This window comes from Ceratosolen solmsi, unplaced genomic scaffold (assembly GCF_000503995.2).
Source record: "Ceratosolen solmsi marchali unplaced genomic scaffold, CerSol_1.0 scaffold53, whole genome shotgun sequence".
Taxonomy (NCBI): domain Eukaryota; kingdom Metazoa; phylum Arthropoda; class Insecta; order Hymenoptera; family Agaonidae; genus Ceratosolen; species Ceratosolen solmsi.
The window spans coordinates 461,133-483,919 of NW_011948441.1; the positions used below are offsets into that span (position 1 = coordinate 461,133).

Here is a 22,787-nt window from a genome sequence, read left to right on the forward strand (position 1 = left end):
TCCTATTCTCTCGCCTCGGAGAGCGCTTCGACCAATCTTTGCTCGATCTCAGCGATGCGTTACACTTACACTAGGGATTTGGCAATTCACCGACGAGGGGGGCTAAATTAAATTAAGATAACAAAAAAAAAAAAAAAAAAAACGAAAAAACTATAATAAACAGCAACGATTCGTATCGCTCATCCATCTGACTAGATAAATCTACACATGTGATCTGTACATACTATATATATATATAACGCACAATGATGATTTTTTTATCTTTCTTTTTACACGATAAATAAATACGTGCATAAGTGTGTACATGTATTTGAATGTGTGCGCGCGCGTGTACGCGAACGTATGAGTGTATGTTTAAAAACTATGTACTTGATTATTGGTAACTTTGTATTATTGCTTATCGATCAATTCATCTCGTTTCTTTTCCGTGCCTGCGTCGCTCGGAGCATTCGCATAATAAGTAAACTCCCTTACCATAGAATTTCCTTCTTTTTCTATTTTATGATTACTCTAATAATACTACGTTACAATTGAGTTGCCATCTTGCTTCGCACGATCAGTTTCCTTCATTATTCTTTTCTAGTTTAGAAACATTACAAAAGCGTAATTAATTCGTAATATTTAGTTCGTGATTGTCACACGTATCGCTTAAAAATGATTTGTCGTACGCTCCGTTTCTTTTCTTTTCTCTTTTTTTCTTTCTCATTTTATAATAAACGTTAAGGAAATATATTGAAATATAGTAAACGTCGACCAGCGACGTTAATTAAGGCATTTCGTGTGATTTCATATTTCGTTTCAACCAAAAATACTTGAAAACTCATTGGTCCATTAAAAGTGTTCGCGACACTAAAAATACTTTGAATTTCTTCAATTTAGTCCAAACAACAATTATCTGCAACAGAAATATAAAAATAGATTCGATAAATATTTTCTAGTAGAATTAATTATGAATGTTAAAACAAAGTAGTCATAAATATAATGAAAATTTTCTCATTTAAATAAAGAAGAAAGACGGTCGATATTTCGTACATAAATCTTCATGTTATTTTGATTTCGTAAGCTATTATAAGGTTACATTGCAATTAAATCTTATTGTCTAATAATTTAGTAATATTTATAGCTTTAACATTTAATTATTTTGAATAAACTCGCGAAAGAAAATTGTTGCTATAAATTTTCATAACATTATAATTTATTAAGCAAACTTTATGAAGTCTTACTGTCTTGAAAAAAAGAATATTTTAATTTACAACTTCTTCTCCTTAAATACCACAATTATCTTTATCGATTGTAAATAATAACCTACTTATGCATAGACATTAATCGACTCTACTCCTACATTAATAAAATGTTATAAAACATTATCATTAGACAAATACAATAAATGACCGATGATCGATCTATAATAAAAATAAAAGCGCTTTGTCATTTTTCGAAAGAAATAAAACACACGCAGCACGCACGCGTGCACGCGCGCATAAACGTGTGTTCGACGTACTCACCTCACCCTATGAATCCTGCTGCTAATGATATGATAAGGGCGAGGATGCCGGTTATAACTTGACCAGATGTCGAGACGCCAGTCACTTGCGCCGCGGTATTGGGGGTTGACGTGTCCGACGGCACAAAGTGATTGTCGGCTGTTAAGCGGTCACCATACTTGTCCAGCAAGTCCAGGATAAGGCCATTGGACCAGCCAAAGCCCAGTTGCACCTCGTACTCGCCACCACCGCCGTAACCACCAGAGACCGTCGCGTCATACTGTAAACAAGTTGACAAATAGATCTCAACTTCCCTTTTTCGTCATTTCCAGTACGTATGACAATCGAATGTGTTTATGTCATTGACGTGATTATTCTAAAAGCAAATTTGCGCTTTGTGTTTATTTTATAAGGCTCGTGGGAAGAAAATTTGTCAAATTACTTAAAAGTTGAAAAACTGTTTGGGATATTGTAGGCATGTTTAATCAAACAAATATAAAAAATTCTCATGTTCGTAATTCGTTAGAATTAGAAAAATCAAGAATTCGTGATTTTAATACTGAATTCTTGTCTTATATCAGCTGGGAAACTAGTGTATATATATATATATATATATATATATATATATATATATATACAGTATATAATGTCATGTGTAATAATATTTAATGTATATGTATTAGAATGATTGATATACAAAAGCGGCAATGTGCTTTTACTAGAAATTTCAAAAATCTTGATTTAGGCAATGCTGGTGATATTTTTTTTTATTTGTTTCCAATTGCGTGGCTTAGAGATTTATGTAAATAATATTAACGTATATGGACGCATTATTTAGAATAAAGCTAAAATATTGTTTACGAGTAGCAATAATTATAGTGGATTGATGAGAGAAATGCAATATTAAGTTTTAAACGACGAAGGGACGGATGATCATTTTATAAAGTCCTTTAAATTAGAATAATAAAAATTGTTTGCTACGATTAAAATAGTGCTGATTAGTCAGTTAAAAACATAAACAAAAACAAAACAAAAAAATGTCACTAGATTACCGAAGATCGAGAAGGTAAGGCAGATGATTTTACTCATCAGTCATCGACTTAGAATTGGAGCGCACTTTACCATTCGTCGCAAGGAGTGCACATTAGCATGAACCCGGAAGAAATAAATAATCAGTATGCGACATGAATCGTTAAAAGCCTGTTTCGCGAACCTTCTCAAACATGCTGTTCGTCTCATTGAAGGCCTTGTAGTTGCTGCGCACCCATCGTTGGCTCATTTCGTAGGCCAGCCTCTGTGCCCAGGGATCATTGGTGTTGTCCAATGACATAATGACGAAGTATTGAAGGGGGGGCCAGGCGTTGGGATAGTCCCACTGCTCGCCAGAGTGCTCGAGGGTAGCCGGTATACCACCGAGGTTCATCATAATTTGGCTCTTCTCCAGGTACTTGAGAGCCTTGGAGACGTGCTCTTCGCGTCTCGTCGGCTCGTAACAACCAGTCCACAGGGGCAGGATGTTGGTTGGGTAGAAGTAGTCGCGCTTCAGGTCGTTGAGGATATCGTAGTCGAGCCAGGCGCCGACCTCGTCGTGCCACAGCACCGCCGTTACGGCTTTCTGCCACTCGCGTGCCCGGCGCTCGTAGAGCTCGGCATTGCTGATGTTACCAAAGCGCTGATTATATTGCCCCAGCAGCACCGCGTTCCGGTAGATGAGCGCGTTCAAGTCCACCGGGATTATCGAGCGCGTTTTGAGGTTGGTCAGGTTACCTGTGGGCATTCGCGAATTTTCACCTTTTTACTTTGCTTAACTTCCTCAGGCCGTTTCCCATTTCCCGTTTCCCGTTTCTCCTGGACCTAACGCTGCCTCGCCTCGGCCATCGTACCGCCTCGAGGCGCGCCATTATGCGCCCTCGGATTTTACTCGCCTACTCTTATGGATAATTGCAAATGGAGAGACCAACGACCTCTCGAATTCTCTTTAATTAGCTCGGAAGCATCGCGAAACAGAAAAATAGTCTTCCTTCGTCCGTGCAGTCTCATCCCATCGTCGTCAAAGACACTTGAACTAAAAGTTGCTTTTAAGACATGCCAATGGCAGATCTATATTGCGCCTATTAATCATAGAGAACATACGCGCTCGTTATCATTAATTCGATATTCGCAAGGGCAGTGAAATATATATTGCGAGAGGTGCGACGAATGTCTAACAATTGCAATTTAATAATTAAAGTCGAACGGACGCGCAAAACCATGCAATGATGCTTGTTTCTTTGAATATAGGGGCATTTATCAATTAATTTTACAAACCAAGTTCGTATCGGATACAAAGGATGTTTAAAAGTAAAGTAAAGTCATGGCATTCGTAACAATGCCAGGCTGTGAACATTAAAACAAAAATAAAATCATTGGTTCGTAACGCTTAGCGATTAAGAAATTGGATATTTTCAATGACCAAATTTGGCCCAATTTCCATCTGAAAAAACTTAACACTTTTTCATATGGCTGCATAGACGTAATCTTGTTAATACGCGGGAAAATTTCTCGCGCCAACATAATCGGAGAATCAAAGGAATGAGAAGGTGGAGGTGGAGATGGTAGGTGGTGGAGAAGCAACGGCAATAGCAGCCAACGGGTGTGAGAGCAAGCGCGACGAGTCGAATGACGTAGTCAAGATAGGAGGCGGTGCGGTTGGAGGGGGATAACTTTCACTTAGGAAACGAGCGATTAGGCTTAATCCTTGAGAAAAAAAGGAGCCATTTTCGCAGTGTGGTGTTTGTACAATCGTAATAATTGATCGACGTAGCAAATATAGCACTATTAAATATACATCGTGGCGGTGGCGGCGCGTGTACCTTTGTTCGTGCCGTCGAGGATGAACCAGCGACTAGAGAAGTCCCATCCCGTCTCCGCAGCAGTCTTTAGTTCCGCCCAGTAGTTGTCCCTCTCCTCGGCGGTCCGGAAGCTCTGGCTTGTCAAGTAGTCCTCCCTACGGAATATAACCCCAACGCAACACGCCAACACCATTAATTTCACCTTCACTTAGTTCTAGAATGCGCGATTTCTTCTACACATATTTACTAACGAACCTTTATCGATGCTATTCGAGAATACCTTTACAACCACGCGTCTACATTTATTTTAAAACGCCTTTGTTGATTTTAATCTTTTAATTAATATGCGCTTCTCGCATGCTTAATTATTATTCGCGTTGACTAAATAAGCGATATATTAAATCCTCACTTCAGGATCGAGTATTTACTTAAATTTACGCTTTCTGATCAAATGCTTTATACGAGCGTCTGCTTGCTTAAATTTTTACTGTAAAATTGGAGAATAAAAGTTGAATGACTATTTTGTAATTATTATTTTCCTCATACGACGGTTACGAAAAGGATCGTGTTCATTATAACGTTCGATTTCAGTTAATTAGTTCATTAATCGTATTATCATATGACCTTGAGCCTTTAAATATAACGAGAACAAAAAGTAACTTTACCATTAAATATAAAACGAAATAAAATAGCAATCAACTTTTATTTTGTTAATTAATATTTCATGTACTATTTAAAGAAATATTACCGTAACCTTTCTGTACCTTTAAAATACATTTTTAGCACAACAATATATACTCGATCGTTTAAAAAGCGCATTAAAATAGGGCATTACGATTGAATAGTTGACATTGAATTATCTAACTATCGTTATATTTTTTTTACATTTTTCAATTAAATTTACGTAGACCGTTCACTTACATAGTGATAATAAAAAAAATTTTTCTCCGTTTTTTCTTTTCTTTCTTATACGTAAGCAAAGTAAATCTACGAGAATAAATATAAAAGGTATACATTGATTTTCATAATACATTAGTAAAGCATTGACAGATGCACATATGTATGCTTTAGGTTTATCATTTTCGATATCAATGGATACGATTATTAATATGATCGATTGAATATTCATACGATCTAGTTATAAAAGGTAGATAACCAGGTAGCCGACACTCACTCACCTGTAAGATTCAGGTCGCGGCCCAGACGATTCTTCGTAGAACCTCGCTAGCGTATACGTCACACCGTCCTTCTCAACTTCCACCGTACGTTTGGTCATCCAAAATTCGAACTCCTTTTCTAGCAACCAGAGATTTTCCTCCAGCCACTCAAAATCATTAGTGTGCTTCAAATACTCATGGACCATGGGCAATAGCATTGGGGGCTGCGATCTCATGGTGTAATATATCCTCCCGCCATTCGGTATGAAACCATACCTATCCACAATGGATACAAAGTTACTGAGCATACCCCTCACTGTCGCGTACATCTCCGAATGTAGAAGCCCCTTAATTATCCAGTACGAGTCCCAGTAGTAAAATTCACGGAACCTGCCACCTGGTACAATAACTGGATTCTCGACGTAGATGATGGAGTACAGCTCGCTATTCGCTTTCACGTCGTTTTTCATTTTTCTGCCCAGCAGCTTCCATATATGATTGAGATCGTGGCCAAATTTGCGCAGATCAGGATCCTGAACATTTTTAAGGAATTTTGGATAAGGCACCCAATCTCGTGGATCGAAGTCCGTGAATTCAGAGCCAGCGGGTTCGAAAGTTTCGTTGACGAATTTCTCGATCTGTAATCGCGTGGGCGCGTTATTCGTTCTGTTCATGAAGTCACGGAAAAGCATCAATGTCTTTTCGGTTGGTTGGCGCATCTTCATGTCGACAAAAGTTTTAGAGTCCGGGTAGATCGAGGCCATCTGGATTGTATGCAGCAGTTCACCATGGCAGTACACTTCACTGCAATATCCCAAGAGCAATACAATTGTATCGTTTTCGTATTATAACTTCTTTTCATCCCGTTATATCTTTCTTTCTTTCTTTATCCTCCTATTCTTGATCGTAATCGTAACAGCAATCTTTAACTGGTTATTTCATTGGTAATTATTACGCTAACATTCTCCACATTAATATGCTCGTTTATAACTTTCTTTTAATGGCTCTAACTTTAACTTAATCTCTAATATTTATGTCAATTATCGATTGAATTGTTAATTGTATAACTATAATGATGTCGCTTAATATGATACAATATTAAATTGATGATACTAGATATTTTCTGTATGCATGATGCCAGCGACATGGACGGAATTTTATCTAAGAAATTTATGTTGGTTAGAAAAAGTTAAAATCATAGCACAAATTGATGAGATATAATCTTATGTTATTCTTAGGACGATTTAAGGGAATGCGTAATACACCGAGTTTGAGTACTCAAGGGATGATGATGAACCTGATAGGTCTAATTGAGTAAATGCGCGACTCGAATATTTGTGAGCACTGGTGTACGGCTATTTATAGCCCTCGATAAATGTAGAGCTTAATCATACTTTTGTGTGTATATTTGTATGCGATTCACACATACTCATGTTCTACCCCGTAAATTGAAAGTACTTGTAATAGCGCAGTCTCTAACAATGTCACGGTATATAACGATAGGCAGAATTGTAGTACTCTATTTACGAAGCTTCTACCTTGTATTTAAAATTGATTTATTGACATTATTCTTGAAATTTCTTCTCCTTCAAAATTTCATAACTTCTCAAGAAATTTAAATGTAAAGGCCCGTAAAGTTTAGAAGAAAAAAATGAAAAGCTTTTATGAATGTAATGAAGAATTTTACTTATTTTGACAAAAAAGGGAAAAAAACTTTGAAAAAATTAACGGATTAAATATTTAGCGGCTTTAAACTAATTTTAAAGTATTAATATTATGAGAACAATGTGATATATTTTTATAATTATGCAGTGTATTAATAACCTCAACTAAATGAGATATTTCATTGATTGGAATTAAGATAAGAATAGATGTATTATTATAAAATCATTTATTGGCAACTAAACTATCAATCTTCATTTTGACAGCTAATCTTTTCAATGCTAAAACCATCGAAATATAAAATATATCAGAATGAGATTCACTTCTTTCATTTCAATGTAATTCTATTAGCATAAAAGTGCAAATATGGGGTCTTTAATTTTTATAAAGATTTAAATCAAACTCAAAATCATATTAACTTAATTAACTATTTAAATGAGAAAAATTTTTACTACACGCGCTATTAACAACATATGTAATAAATCGTACTTGATACTACATATAAATATATAATACATATAAAACATAAATTCACGGGTAATCATCAATTGCATTTATTTATAAATAACACGTTAATAATTATGTTTATGGAACCAATAATTTTTTAATGTCTTATTTATTGCAATTAAGATTTAAAGAAATTTAAGGTGTAAATTTAATGATCGCGTTAATAGTTCATAAATATTTATAGACTGAATATGAATCGTTTAAATGGATTTTACACTTAAGGAAATTAGTGTCTTAGAAATATTACCAAATACATTTATGATTGAAACATTAAATTCTAATATAAACAATTTATTATTTTAATTTTAAGGCTATGCATTCTTACATGAATGAATAACATCTAGTTTTGTTACATCGTCATTCTCAGAAGAATGCGTATTTAACTATCATTAAATTTCTCATCGTTCTTTTCTTTTATTTCTCTCTCAGTGTTAAGGATATAATTATTATTATACTTGTGAAGCATATTAATTTAAGACTTTCATTTAAGTAATATCGTTCTCTGTTTTAGATTTACTGATAATGACACGAATTGCCTTTAATTATTATTTCGTTGCGATTTAATTTTTTTTTGAACATTAATTTTCTTTAAACTTTCCTTGTTTTAATTTATTCACGAATTTACTTACAATAACATTTAACAAGATTAAAAGAATATTAATTCAACCACGTGAAAGAGCGAATAAAACTTATATAAAAAATTATAAAGAGAGAGAGAGAGAGAGAGAGAAATGTTATAAATTAATGTAAAATATTATTATACATCCAAAATTTGTAAAATTTATGTTGAGAGTTTACAAATATCGTGAGTGGTATCAAACATTTTTGTATTCACTATTAAGTGGAAAAAGTTGTTACTGCACCGTAATGCTTTTATTTACTTAAACACATCTTTGTTAAAGTCATTTGCTTTGAATTTGAATGTTTATATGAAGATGATTGCTTAGTTATTATTTTATTTCAAATCCATTTATACTTACAACTCTCAACAGTTTGTAACAGATAGAATTTCTATTGTAAAATATAAAAAGTAGATAAAATATTATAAAAAGGCATTGATAGATCGTTATATAGATGATTATTGAATTTATAAGTAAATACGTATGATACCATTTTTCTTTCTTTCCTTATTTATTATTATTATTTCTTTAATTATTATTATAAAATCATATAATATCCAGAGCATACATCGTTTTTATAGGAGCTTTGAATTCTTTGAATCCTTTTGCGAAAATATTGCTACGTATTGCATAGCGAATCCCACTTAAAAACGTGCAATTTATTAAAGTGCGCAACCGATCACATACATTTCGCAAGAATAAGAGATGTAAAAGAAAGAAAGGTTTCGATGATATGCAAAGGTCGTTAGTGTCCAGTAGGTGAATCGTGTTGGCAAGGTCGTATAACCGCTGGCAATGCGTCCCTGTGTGTGCGCGCGCGTACGTCGCGCAACAGCTGAGTCGATGCGCAACTCAGGGTCAAGGTCGCAAATACGATAACAATGGTGAACTTAATGCAACGATTTAGATGTACGGATTTATATATAATCGATGGTGGTAAATGGATAGGGAGAAGCGGTTAGATTGATAGAAAGAGAGAGAGAGAGAGAGAGAAAAGATTATTAAGGAAAATTATTAATACATGTTTACAAATCAAATGACGATATTTCTATTTTTTTTACTATTTTTCTATTTCATAAGTTCATTGAATGATTTATTTTTATTTTTATCTTTAGTTTTTATTTTTTACTTATGTAGAAATGTGTGTATTACGATTGACTTAATGCTTATGCAGAAAACGTGATCAGCTCTTATCATCATAAAATACTGGAATGAAAATACGAAAAATCGAATAAATTTATAATAACACATTATATATCCTTCAATATACTTGCATAGGCTTTTAGTTAATTACTTTAATTTTGAATACTTTTATTAAAATTGTGTTATTGAATGCTTATTTATTTATTGTAATTAAATATTTTTAATTAATAGGTAAAATTTTTAACGATTCAAAGTAGCAAATATGAACATTAAAAGTGCCATATGTTTTAATAATTCATATGCATAAAAATATGAATATAATGGATCATAAATGTTTATATATATAATGTGTATTACAATGTTACTTATTTAGATTTTTATATTAGTAAAAATTTATTCATAATATAATACTTATATTAAAAAAAAAGAAAAAAAACCAATTTCATTACGAAAACAATGAAATTTTTGGTCTATTAAAAAAATGTTAAGATAGTAAATTATTGGATAATAGTATATATATATATATATATATATATATATATTGTAAATAATTATAAATTTTTATAAATTATTACTTTCGTTTCAATAAGATAATAAGCTTTTTAAGATAAATGTCCAAATCTTTTTTCTTATTAAAACAATATAATAAATGCAGATCTAATTAATAAAACAATATAAAAAATTTAAAAAAAGAATTAATACAAGATATATTACACAATATTGTATATCTTATACGAATGTTGATTATTTCAATTTTTTTAATTTTATTTTTAATTATAATTTTCAACTAAGTAATTAATGATAATAATGAACGTTGTTGTTTCTTTAATAAGTCAATTTTTTGACAAATACTGCAAATACTTAGTCAATAATAACTATTTGATTCGAAATCTTCGAAATGTCAGTAACGATCCAATGAAAACTGACGACAAGTTTTAGGGCAAATTTTCAAATGTAGAGCGCTTTTCCTATTCCTCGAAACAAATTTTAACAGAAGAGTAGTATCGTTTATTAAAATTATTTCTGCAATTTCTTTTTGACCTTGCCGGTCATTTTCCACCGTGTAAGAAACTCCTACGCAATGCCTGTTTCTTCTTGAATTGACCTATGCTGGTGAAGAGACAAACTAGCTGTAAAAAGACTGTCGACAACGAGGCTCAAACACATCGTAATTCAACAATCATACGAATCGGATATTCAAATCAAGTAGCCTCCACTAATAGTCTCTTAATATTATGCTTTACTTTTCTCTTTTATTTATTATTTTGCATTCTTTATCCATTATTGTAGAATTATTTTTTCAAATGTTAAATTATATTTATAAAGTTAGGGTTGACTTATAAATTAATTATTTGAAATATGATTATAAAAAATTTTCTTTACATCAAATAACAATATAAACATAAATATTAATTACTTACGTATTTGAATTCGAAAGTTCTATTTTTTTATGATATGTATTTGTATACAAACATTTGAAGTAATGTTTTCAGAAGGCAACTTTTGAAAAGAATTCCTCATACTAAATTAACTTTAAACTTAATATAATTAAGAATTTCGTATCAAGAGCTCGGATATATTTAAAAATTTTTTTCATTTCATATTATATGTACTATAATATTATATTATATTATTATGTTTCTTATCAATTAAAAAAAAAAAAAAAAAAAAAAAAAAAAAAAACAAAAATACACCAAAACTATAATTAAGGAGGTTTGAATGAAAGACCTTATGTATCTTTAATCTTTTCTCTCATTTCATCACACACGTATATTCCACTTATTTTTCATGATTTAACATGCGAAAACAACTTATTTATACATTATTAAATTCATAGCTTGCGTATTTAAGCGCCCGAGTTCGGCAGTGACTCAAGTAAATAAGAGAATATTACTTAATTAAGAAGAGAAAATAAACAAAAATAAGCTCCACTGCGGCTCATGGTTAAAATTTGTGATGATTGTTCATTGTTCACTTAGAACGTTAATCTTGAACAACTGCGTTAATAAATTCTTACAAAGAGGGGCGAAAGAGGCAAGCAAATAGATAGACAGCCACTAACTGAGAGAGAGGGAGAGAGAGAGAGAGAGAGAGAGAGAGAGTGTGTTTGAGGGAGAGGTGGCTCAGTTAGGCAGACGAAAACGCCGGCAGACCTTCGTTCGCGTTTATTAATCATCGCATCTTCGTTTTGGCGTCTCTGTCGACCAATATCTAACTTAAAGCATTTGTGACATCCCGTATTCTCGTCGACATTACTGACATTCAAATACCGAGGTAAAGGCACGTGGCTCGCGCTTTTTCCCACTTGTACGCACACAAATACTGGCCTCGTTTTTACTTTTCATTTTTTTTTCTCATTCGACTCTCCATCACCACGCCCCGCTTTTTACGTTTCTTTTATCTTTTATCCAGCGGGCAATGACTGTCGTGATTTTTATCCAAAGTCATTATAAAACGAATATTTTCATTTTAAGTGAATTATTATTCACGTATCGCTATCATTGGCTTTCGATACTAAAAAATCGAACTAGACTGTTACTAATTTCTCCCTCTTTGATAATTATATTCGGAAATAATTATAAAAAGCCAGATAAACACGTTTTCTTGCACGTCTCATTCAAGTATAAGGAATTAATCATTACATTTTTCATAACTATTTAAGATTTTGATTTTCAAGTTATTCATTTGTAATCTGTTAATGTTTTGTTTTCCGCTTAAAATACTTCTATATCGAAATTTTATTCGAATTAATGAAATTTGTGATCGTAATTTATAAATAAGAAGGGAATGCAAGACATGCAAAGTGAAAATTTCTAGTTATTAAACTTCTTAATGGTTAATAAAGAATACTTTAAGACTAAATTATAAAAGGCGACTACAAATTAAATTATTTTCTTAATATAATATAACCGTGCGATTATCAGTGAGCAGTGCATTAATGCAAAGAGTGTTTTTTTGATTTTTTTTTGTTTTGTAAATTATTAATAAATACGTAAGCTTTCAAATGTATTACATTTCTCAACAACTGCAATCTCCTAATCAACATATATGCACATCTGCATTCCTGTACAAACAATATATACAATTATATATATTATAGTTAAGAGAAATCATAAATATCCATATATTGAATGAAGGAAATTATTATTATCATATGAAGTGATGGCAAAAACAAAAACTTTGAGGTAGTATATTCATAAAGTTATTGTTAATTTACTTGCTAATCTTTACGGTTTTTCTAAAGTGTTTACTCGAAAATCAATTATATTTTTTCACTTCACGTACGTCGTTGAAAGAAAAATAGATTACCTTTTTTCACTGAAAGTATATATGCATACTTATTGCACTTTATTGATATTTTTTTATTGACATGAAGCCACCAGTAGCGTCTATCAGTATGCTTATTCTATTCTAGCTTCTGCTATTGGATAAAATAATCATTATATATGAGTATATTCAAAGTCTTATCGAAGTTACGTTTAAATTAAAGGATGTACTTTAAAAATATAGAAATAGCCGATGATAATTAAAGGGTTTTTTTTTTAGATAGGGATAGAAATTTTTTTTATAGGAATTTAATTAATACACTATTATTCATTGTCTGGAAGAGTGTCCTGAATAACAATCAGAACGTTTAAAATTTGATTAATCTTAAATAACGCTTTACGCACATTGCATTACTTCGACCTGCTTGCAAAATAAATAAATAAAAAAGCACCTTAAAGCATTCCGAATATATTGGATATTGGAAATTTCTTATTTACTTATAAACATCTTTCTTGAATTACTAAGCAGATGAATATGCTAACATAATATGCAAATAGCATAGATATTTGACGGATATAGTTCGCGTGCAAGAGAAAGAGAAAGAAGGATGGCCACAGTAAGATGGGAGAATACGTGCGTTTTGTTGAAGAAATTTATAAAACAAACGAGTAAAAAGGAATAATAAATTAATTAATCAGATAAAGTTTACATAAGATTAATTAGTCGTAATATTGCATTTATAATTCATCGTTAAATTTTTTAATGATATTATATTTAATCACTATTTTTTTTTGTTAAAAATTCTTATCGACAGGATTAATTTCTTAAATCCCTTTCGTTATTGGATTACATTCTTTAGTATCGCGTATAAATGTATGATGAATTTGAGAAACAATTTTGTTGGACGATTGTTGGATACGTCAATTAGAAATGGAGGTAGGAGTTGCTTCAATGATAAATATCTTGAAATCGACGAGTAATGGATGAAATTTTCGTACATAACTAAATCAAATAATGGATCATTTAGCATTCAAAATCTGTCAGAATAAAGATTGGATATTTTCTTTAAGATTGCTGGTATCGTGCATTTAATCACTAGCGAGTACGCGTGCGCTTAGCTGCTATCGAAAGATAATCTTAACAGCCAGGCTGAAAAAGATGAAAAAAAAAAGAAGGAGATATCGATCGATAAGGAAGGCCAAAAGAAAAGGATTGCGTCACCGCGACGTGTATAAAGGCACTTTTCAATGTCGCACTTCCGCTGGATCGTCGCGTTGGCGTAGCGTCGTGACCGTCGCAAATACTTCTATTATTTCTCGAGTTAGTTGTATCACAACCTTCGCGCCAAGCGAATCCACTCGCTTGCAATTATAAATGTGCACGCACACGCGTTCGAATACTAGGTATTACCAAGAATCCCGGTACCTACAGATCTGCTTCTTCTATTTGCCTGCTGCTCAGCATTTCTTCGATCGCGTTACTATATTGTCACCAGTTGCGGTTACGTAGCCGGGAGCCGCCGTTTTTTAGGTTCACGAAATTGAAGCGAAGAAATAATAGGCCGAAATATATTTTACTTGCATCCCACATTTTTATGATAATGTAAGGTCAATTTAGCTATGTTTGGCAATGTGTTTTTTGATTATTAATTATTATTTGGCGGAATAGTTCGGTGGTACGAAACGAACACGTGCGAATAATAATTATTCAAATAATTTGTAATAATTTGTAAATGAATATTACATAGTATAATGTTTAATTACTTTCGGCAAAAGCAGTACTTTTAATTTCTTCTTCAAGAGGGTTTTGAACCTTGTTGTTTATTAATGGAAATATATCCCTAATGGTACAAAATACAATTGCTTTATCATTAACTCGTTATGTACACTCATTTTATTGCAATTTTGAACAATAGCAGTGATTAGATTACTAGATTGAAGAATCGAAGTTATTTTAAAGCCTGCTTTGATAATGTGTTGTATCATTTCAAATTGAATTCAATTACTTATGCTACATTTCGTACCCTTTGGTCCATTATAATTATAGGAATATACTTGTAATTTAGACTTCGTAATGAATAACACACGAGATTTTTAAACATTCATGTTCCATCCGAAGGCTTCGTCGAAGTGAGTGAAATGGTGACATTTCATTTTAAGTAAGGAAATTAGGCGATGCCGACACCCAGGAGAACTATGTAATAGAGTTTCGTACAGTCAAATTCACACTAAGAACTAATAATTCTCATACATCGGACAGTCACGCATTTACACAAAGGAATCGAAGTAGAGTAATTATTAATTCAATTACAGCGTTGAGTCGCTCTTATGAAGCTAATGCTTCGGATATGTAGCTGTGAGCAACAAAAAATGACGACAATACCGCATACTGTTAGTTCTGATATCAGGACTTACCTCGGGCATGGAGGAGGCTTCTGGGGGGTTTCAGCGTCATGATTCGCATCGGCTGGAACGAGGCCGTCGATGATCCACCCAAGGAGTAGTAGCAGTAATAATGATGACATCGGCGCCATTTTTCTCCTAACCTTTTTTTTCGCCTACGTAGGACGAGAGAGAAGCGCTATATGCCCCGAGCTTAGGAGAATTAGATTTGCTTCCTTTTCTCTTTGACTGCGTACAAAATACCTATATATGTATATACATGTATATTTCGATGCGACACTATTTTGCTGTTTTACTTGGTGCATTTATTTATTTTTCTTTTTTTGCTATTTGCACACATTGGGTTTGAAGCCCGTCGTCCTTCTTTCTCTCTCACTTTATCGGTTCGAGTGCGACTCTCGTTAGCTTAACGCTTACTTTTTCTCTCTCGTTATCGTTATTATTTATTCGTTTTGTGGTATTTTGGTATTTGGTTCTTTTGGAAAATTTGCAAATGTCAATGGCTAAATGTGTATTTCGGTCGGGATAAATGGATGCGATGACGAGAGAGAAGGAGGATGTTGCGATAAGATCCTTACTTGTTGGTAAGAGGTTTCGGATGTGGGCCCTGGGTCATGCGAAGCCTACGCGACGCTTTCAGCTCCAACAGCGAGGCCACATCTTCACTGTAAAACAAAGGAGTTACATTATTATTAATACGTTCAATGAACGATTATCCAAATGCAAATACTATTAATTGCTGATATTCAGTGTAGAAATGTCGCTTTCAATCGAAGATAATTCAATAAAATTGAGCTCAAAACTATATTGTTCTGGTTCGACAATTGAACAAAAAATTGGATGTTTTACTAACTTGTTTTACTAACCAATAAATACAATTTAAAAAATTTTTCGATTCTACTTTATTAAAAGATGAGCTATAATTTATTCCCTTTTGACAAAGAATGAGTTTGCAAACACGTTATGTAGTTTTGAAAACGAATATTGGCTTAAATTTATTGTATTTCCTGTTTCATAAGAGTAAACTAAAAAAAATAAAACAATGACACACACAGACACACAGAGAGAGAGAGAGAGAGAGAGAGAGAGAGAGAGAGAGAGAGAGAGAGAGAAAGCACAAGAAACAAATACGCTACATAAATTTTAAATTAAAATATCAGAGGGATTGAATTAATTACATATGTATCAATGTTTATTAATTCACGAGGTATTATGAAAAATTATATCTTGATTTACATTATTAAAAAAACATTTATGAGTTTATTTCTAATCCATCAAGACTTCATAATAATGATTGAAAATTAATTTTGTGTAAACTTAAATTACTATGTAACAAATGACAATGTAGTTATTTATTAGTATTATTTTATAAATAATGTTCGCTAAGTTCAGTATGAAATAAAAAAGTTGTCAGATATTAATACTTGCTGTTTATATAATTATTTTGTAAATTTATTCAAATCTATACTGATAATATAAACAATGTAAACTTAAATATATATGACTATTAGATATGGAATTTCATTATTTTTTTTAAATCCGAAAGTTTGATGTGTTTTATAGTAATAATATAGATATAATGAGAATCATATTATATTGTTTATTGAATAGAGAAAAGAAATTAAGAAAAGTGTCATATAAATATCGACAATAAAATATTAAGTTTGACAAAAATAGACAACTAAATCGATTAAGAATAAAAAACCAATTTAAGTGTAATCCGATAGAATTTAACAAAAATATTATTTATTAAAAATTATAATGAATTTTTTGGGAACGCAATAAATAAAGATTTATATAAACAACGTTTAATATTTTTCTGTAATAATTTAAAACGAAAATTAATTTTTTTAATTTTATTGATGTAGTTGTTAATTCTATTGACATACATTTTTTATATTTATATTATGTGTGTGTGTGTGTGTGTGTGTGTGTATGTATGTATGTGTATTACATAAATATAAAATACATAGTAAAATTAAATTTTGTAATAATAAAAGTTTTTTTACTAATGATACATTTCTATAGTCTCATATTCATTATTTATTTACATTTAAAAGTTGTGCAATTGTTTATCAATGAAAACGAATATTTAAAAAATTTGATCCAGATATCAATTTATTATAAATTTCAATTTTTTTCATTCAACTCTCAATTTTAATAAAATTTAAAATAAAATTGAAATCTCTTGATTACAGAAATGTGTTATAATTTTATTAAATAACATGTTTTAATAAATATTACTTTCATAGTAAATAATGCATCTTCTGTAATGCATTTAATTCTCATGATAATTTTTATTTAATAATTTTTCATTAAAATGAAAATGTTTGTTTCTGTTAAAAAATAAAGAAATTATTATCAAAGATAATTTCCTTATAAATAATCTGCCGTAAAAGCTATCGTAATATTGAATATGTAAAGGAATTATTGAGAAATTTATAAAAGTTCAAATTATAGTCTATTATTGTATGAATTTCCAATATTATATTTTTAATGATTTATTATTGAATTATATATTATTATATCTAATTTATACTATTAGAAATTGTATGAATGATATATTCATTATTTTAAAAAATGCGGTAAACATATTTTACAAAACAATTGATGCTTGTAAAACGAATTTTAGAATTATTTATACATAATCATTAGTAACAGTATCTAAAAACTTATAAATCTTAATGTACAGATACATAAAAAAATTACATTGTAAAAGTAATAAATCTGTATGTATATTCAAGATATCATTCAAAATTAATGTTTTCTTATCATAGTTATAAATATATTTTAAAGAAAAATATGGTAACTATTCTACTATCGGAATGTGATTAGAATTGACAAAATGAGCAATAAAAGAATGGCTAAAAATATAATAATCGTAATCTGAGATATGAAAAATATAATCAGTTGCTCAGAGTAGTGAAATTCAAATGATTATTTGATTACGATCGAAGAGTGTACAAACCCTATTTGTATTTTCCATGTGGTAAATTATAATTTGAAATTCTATCAGAAAAAAATAATCATCACTTTAGAGTATTTTTTTCTAATACTAAATAATTACAGCTGAAGGGATTCGTTTTATTTCACTTTCGAATCTATTAGTGAGCAGCTTCCAAGAAAAGGTAATTTAAAAATTTTATCATATTTTTTTTAGAAAAAAAGTTTTTCGAACTAATTTGCTATTATATTACGTTAATTAATTTATTAAGTATATGAAACGATCGGTATAGATAATATCTTTTCATAAAATTTTTGATAAATTATAGAATATTGAACTAGATGTAAATAATGTATGTAGTGTATCAAAATTTAGTCAAATTAATTTATGCGAATTCCTATAAATGATAGAATTGCATAATTTATTAATCCAAATTTGCAATTATTTAATTTAATAGATGAATTATTTTTTAAAGGTAACTAAGTTGATGCTTACGCGTAGTTGTATCTTTTTTAAACCTTTCTAAATATTTATCAGCAAAGATATGGTTTTCGGCACAACACGAAAATTCGTATAATAAATCATTTGTAATTAAAAAATTAAAGTGGCTCTATGTTTAATATTAGAGCATACACCATTTTATGTATATTAATTTTTACAAATTCGAAAACTTTTTCATTCGTACAATTTTAATTTCTGTTGATATATTTAAAAGCAGTAATTATATTAAATTACAAATACTTCTAGGCTAATGGGAATCTATATAATCTTGTTAATATCACAAACTACTTAAATGGAATGTCAATTTTTAGTTCTTTAAACTTTTTTAGTTCGTTAAAAAAAACATCTAATACAAAATAATTATTGAAGTACGTTTAATGAACAAAAAATATATTTTGTAGATGAAAATGTATGATAATCAAATGAATTAATGCTTACATTATAATTCTATTAATCAATTAAAACGTCAAAACTTTCGATAATAATTCATATAATATTTATGTTAATATATATAATAATTTGAGTGGCGATTCGGTAAAAGATAATTTGAAGCCATTGATTGAATCAACAAAATAGATTTCTATTTCACTTCATTACTAGCGTCAATGAACATTTAGAGTACTAAAAGTTAATAAGGCAAAAATTATTAGAGCCTTATTTATGATAAAAAGTGAATAATTTTTTGTCTCATAAATATAATATAAAATTTTTATTAGTATGAAAATAATAATATAAAATATGTGTTTTCTGTATTGAGATTAATAATTAGAAAAACATTTTTCAGTTGAAATTATTATAAGTAACTTTACCGCACAGTTTTTCTGTTTGATTCAAACAATTATTTAACAAAATAATACATGTCATTTGAAATGATATCGAGGATTTTCAAGACAATGTATTATTCATATTTCTTAGATGGATTGATAAAACCGAGTAGGTTTTTACCGAAAATAATGCTTTGTTGTGTAGAATATTGTTCAACTTAACCGAATATTAGAAAAAAATCTTTTGTTCATTGTTAATCATTAAGAAAATACTATATTAAAATTTTTAGCTATTAGATACTAAAAATATTTTTAATTGAAGTTCATTCTTAGGTTATGCTATTTAAATAAATTTATACCATTAAAATTCTTTGTATGATAATATTTGTATGATAAAAATTTTCCTTATTTATTATGCTTATCGCATCTAAAGTATGAAGGGATTTCATTTTTAACTATTTTTTCTATAGAAAATTCTATAGAATTTTAGAATGTAGTTCATATGATTATATCAAATTTATAATAAAAGTAATTTTCTGTTCAGTTAATTTAATTACAAATAAAATATTGTGTAAATTAAAAGCTTAAAATATTAAATATTTTAAATATAAATACTGTGTAATACTTAGAGAAAACTTATTTTAAAACCTCAGGGTTATTACATATTATTTTTAACATGGATTTTTATTTATTTTGATTATATAAGAAGTATGCATAAATAATACGGACTTTTAATTATGTCCTTAAAAATACTTGATTATTTTTTCACACTTCATATAAAACAATTATAAAAAGAAACAACTAAAAAAGAACGTAAAAATATTTCGATTTTAAAATAAACTTGAAATAACCATCTAAGAGATGGGCTTTTAATCTACATTTAGTTTAAACTATTATATTTTTAAATTATATATATTTTTTAAATATATATATTATGTAGGGCGTTAAATAACATAAGAGATTTGAAATCGATGACGAATTTTTTAAGAGTTATATTTTTAAAATTTTTATTTTGTTAAAAATATTTAAAATTCTTATATCTCATTGAAAATGATGTTTATAAATATAAATCAATTGAATATTTTTTAGTAGTATTACATTATGCATTTAAGCAATTCATTCACAAGTTTAGATAAATTTGGAATATTTATATATTTATATATTTAATATTTATAAGAAATAGATTTTTATTCATAAAATTTAAAGATATAGATTCAATAATAATAATAAAAACAATAACGACAATAGTAATGATGATGAGTATTAGTATAATATTTTAGTATGGTCTTGTATTCGACAAAAATCGGATATAAGAAATCTAATTTTCCATAAAAGTGGTTTTTCGATGATATCTTCATCCAATAAAACTGATTTTTAATGATAATACTTGATCATTTAGTTAAATATAGTGTAACATTATAAATGTATTTCCGTACACTCAAGTTTTTAAGTAGCGGATTGATTGTTACATACATCTTTCAATGTGAAAATTAAAATTTTCATTTTGAACTTTGCTCATGATGATTTTTGCGTTTCAACGTTGAAAATTTGTGAATCGTCATCGCCGTTGTTGGGCCGGAAAAGGAGCGGCTAATTACGTTCAGAGTCAATTAATTAAATCGTTTCTTTGATACGAGTGTACGCACATTTCTGATATTCTATATATGTAGTCGCATTTGATAAATTACTTTTTGGATATACTGGGTATGATTACCAATGTGAAATAATTTATTTGATAAAAATAGTAAATGTCATCAAATCGGTAATACTTTTTAACTGTTACAACAGTTAAAATAATATAAATTCATGCTTTATATAGATACTTTTTTTATTTGGAACATATAAATTTGGAATAAAATAAAATGACTTGTTTTCATAATTCATTTGAATAGAGTGAAAATTCTACAAAGAATCACGGTAATCAAAGTTAGAGAGTATAATATATATGGTATAAAGCAATCTAAATAAGTCATATAGAAATATATCATTTATTATTATTGAATATTCTTATGTTATTTATAATTGTTTTCAATGATTTTTAACATATTGCTTCAAGCTTACTATAAATGACTCGTTAAATATATAAGAAATGAATTCTTGAATTAATAACAGTGAAGTCAATAATTAATTAAAAAATATAGTATTTGATAAGAAAGAAACTCTAGTCGTTCAAAAGGTTTTAGAAATTTTATTTGTTATTGCAAATAGGATAACAATAATTGAATTGGTTGAAATACAAAGTAACGAAATGTAAAAATTAACTGAGTGCAGTGTAAAGAGAATGAATTATGTTATATTAAGAATACACCTATCAGATAATACAGACTACTTACGAACTCTTGTTACGATACGTTTGAATAATTTGTAATGAAATCAATGATGTAGATAGAAATTTTTGCTTTTCTATAATCTACCTATACTTAGAGACTCCGTACAACGCGAATGAGATAATTTTTTAATACAACATTTTAACGTACTATTAATAAAAGTATTATTTTATTTTAAATTAGCATTTACATTAATATTTAATAGTAAGATGATTAATGTTAATAATTGTTTCATATTTATATTTTTTTTTTATAAGCATTATATGCCTCTATTTCTGGAAATTTCAATATCTGCTAATATAATTGTAGACAGTATTACAATTCAACTTCCATTATATTATAGAATATTGATCATCTATTATTGAAAATTGTAACTTCTGAAAAAGATAATAAAAAATAATACAAATTGATCTTATTTATAAAAAGAAACATTAATAAGCTGAGTCACAAAATGTTGTAAATTGTGTCGATAAAAGTTGCTTTATATCAATTTAAGAATAATTGTCTTAAATAAATGTTTTTAACTTTTGATTAAATTTGAATAGTTACGTAAGTATATATAAGATATGAAATAATACGTAAGAAAATTTGTGATAAAGGAGTATTATTTTATATACTTAGTCGTAAGATCTCTATTTGTAAATATTATTGTAAAAATTGTAAAAATTTAATCTTTTTAAAAATTGTTAATCTGTATACCAAGTCATATTTAGAGTAAAATTTTATTGAAAGTTTCAAATTAATTTTTTTCAATATTTTATATAATTTATAAAAGTAGTTGTTAATTAAACTTATACAAAGTGAAATTTTTTTTTAAAACTAATTTAATGTGAAATCAATAAAGTAAACTACCGAAAAATGCATATGCAAGATTAATATATCGTTTCGGTTAATTACGAAATAAACATTCGTGATTTTGATTATCATTCGATAGTTAACCATTTTGCATAATGAATATTTTCACGTTCTTTTAATTTTTCGCTGCAATAAAGATAATTATAATAGTAAAAGTATTAATATATACATTAGGTTATTTTATGCTCAACATGAAATAAATAGTTTAATATGATGTTTTACAATTTTCTATAAACTACAGTAGCGTAGAGAAATTTTGATTTTAAATGTTTATAAACTGGTTTTTTTTATTTTATTTATTAGTTGAATGATCATTACATCGG

General features: G+C 29.2%; 1 protein-coding gene across 1 annotated transcript; it reads right to left on the reverse strand.

The window, feature by feature from the left end:
• Window positions 1–324: 324 nt before the first annotated feature.
• LOC105365648 (trehalase) lies at window positions 325–15,154 on the reverse strand. Its single transcript, XM_011503865.1, has 6 exons — window positions 15,086–15,154; window positions 5,494–6,276; window positions 4,337–4,470; window positions 2,698–3,251; window positions 1,506–1,764; window positions 325–895 (listed from the first exon to the last, which is right to left on the reverse strand). Exons 2-5 carry the CDS (start codon window positions 6,234–6,236, stop codon window positions 1,507–1,509), a joined length of 1,689 nt encoding a protein of 562 aa, XP_011502167.1. The 5' UTR covers window positions 6,237–6,276; window positions 15,086–15,154; the 3' UTR covers window positions 325–895; window position 1,506.
• Between the last annotated feature and the right edge of the window lie 7,633 nt (window positions 15,155–22,787).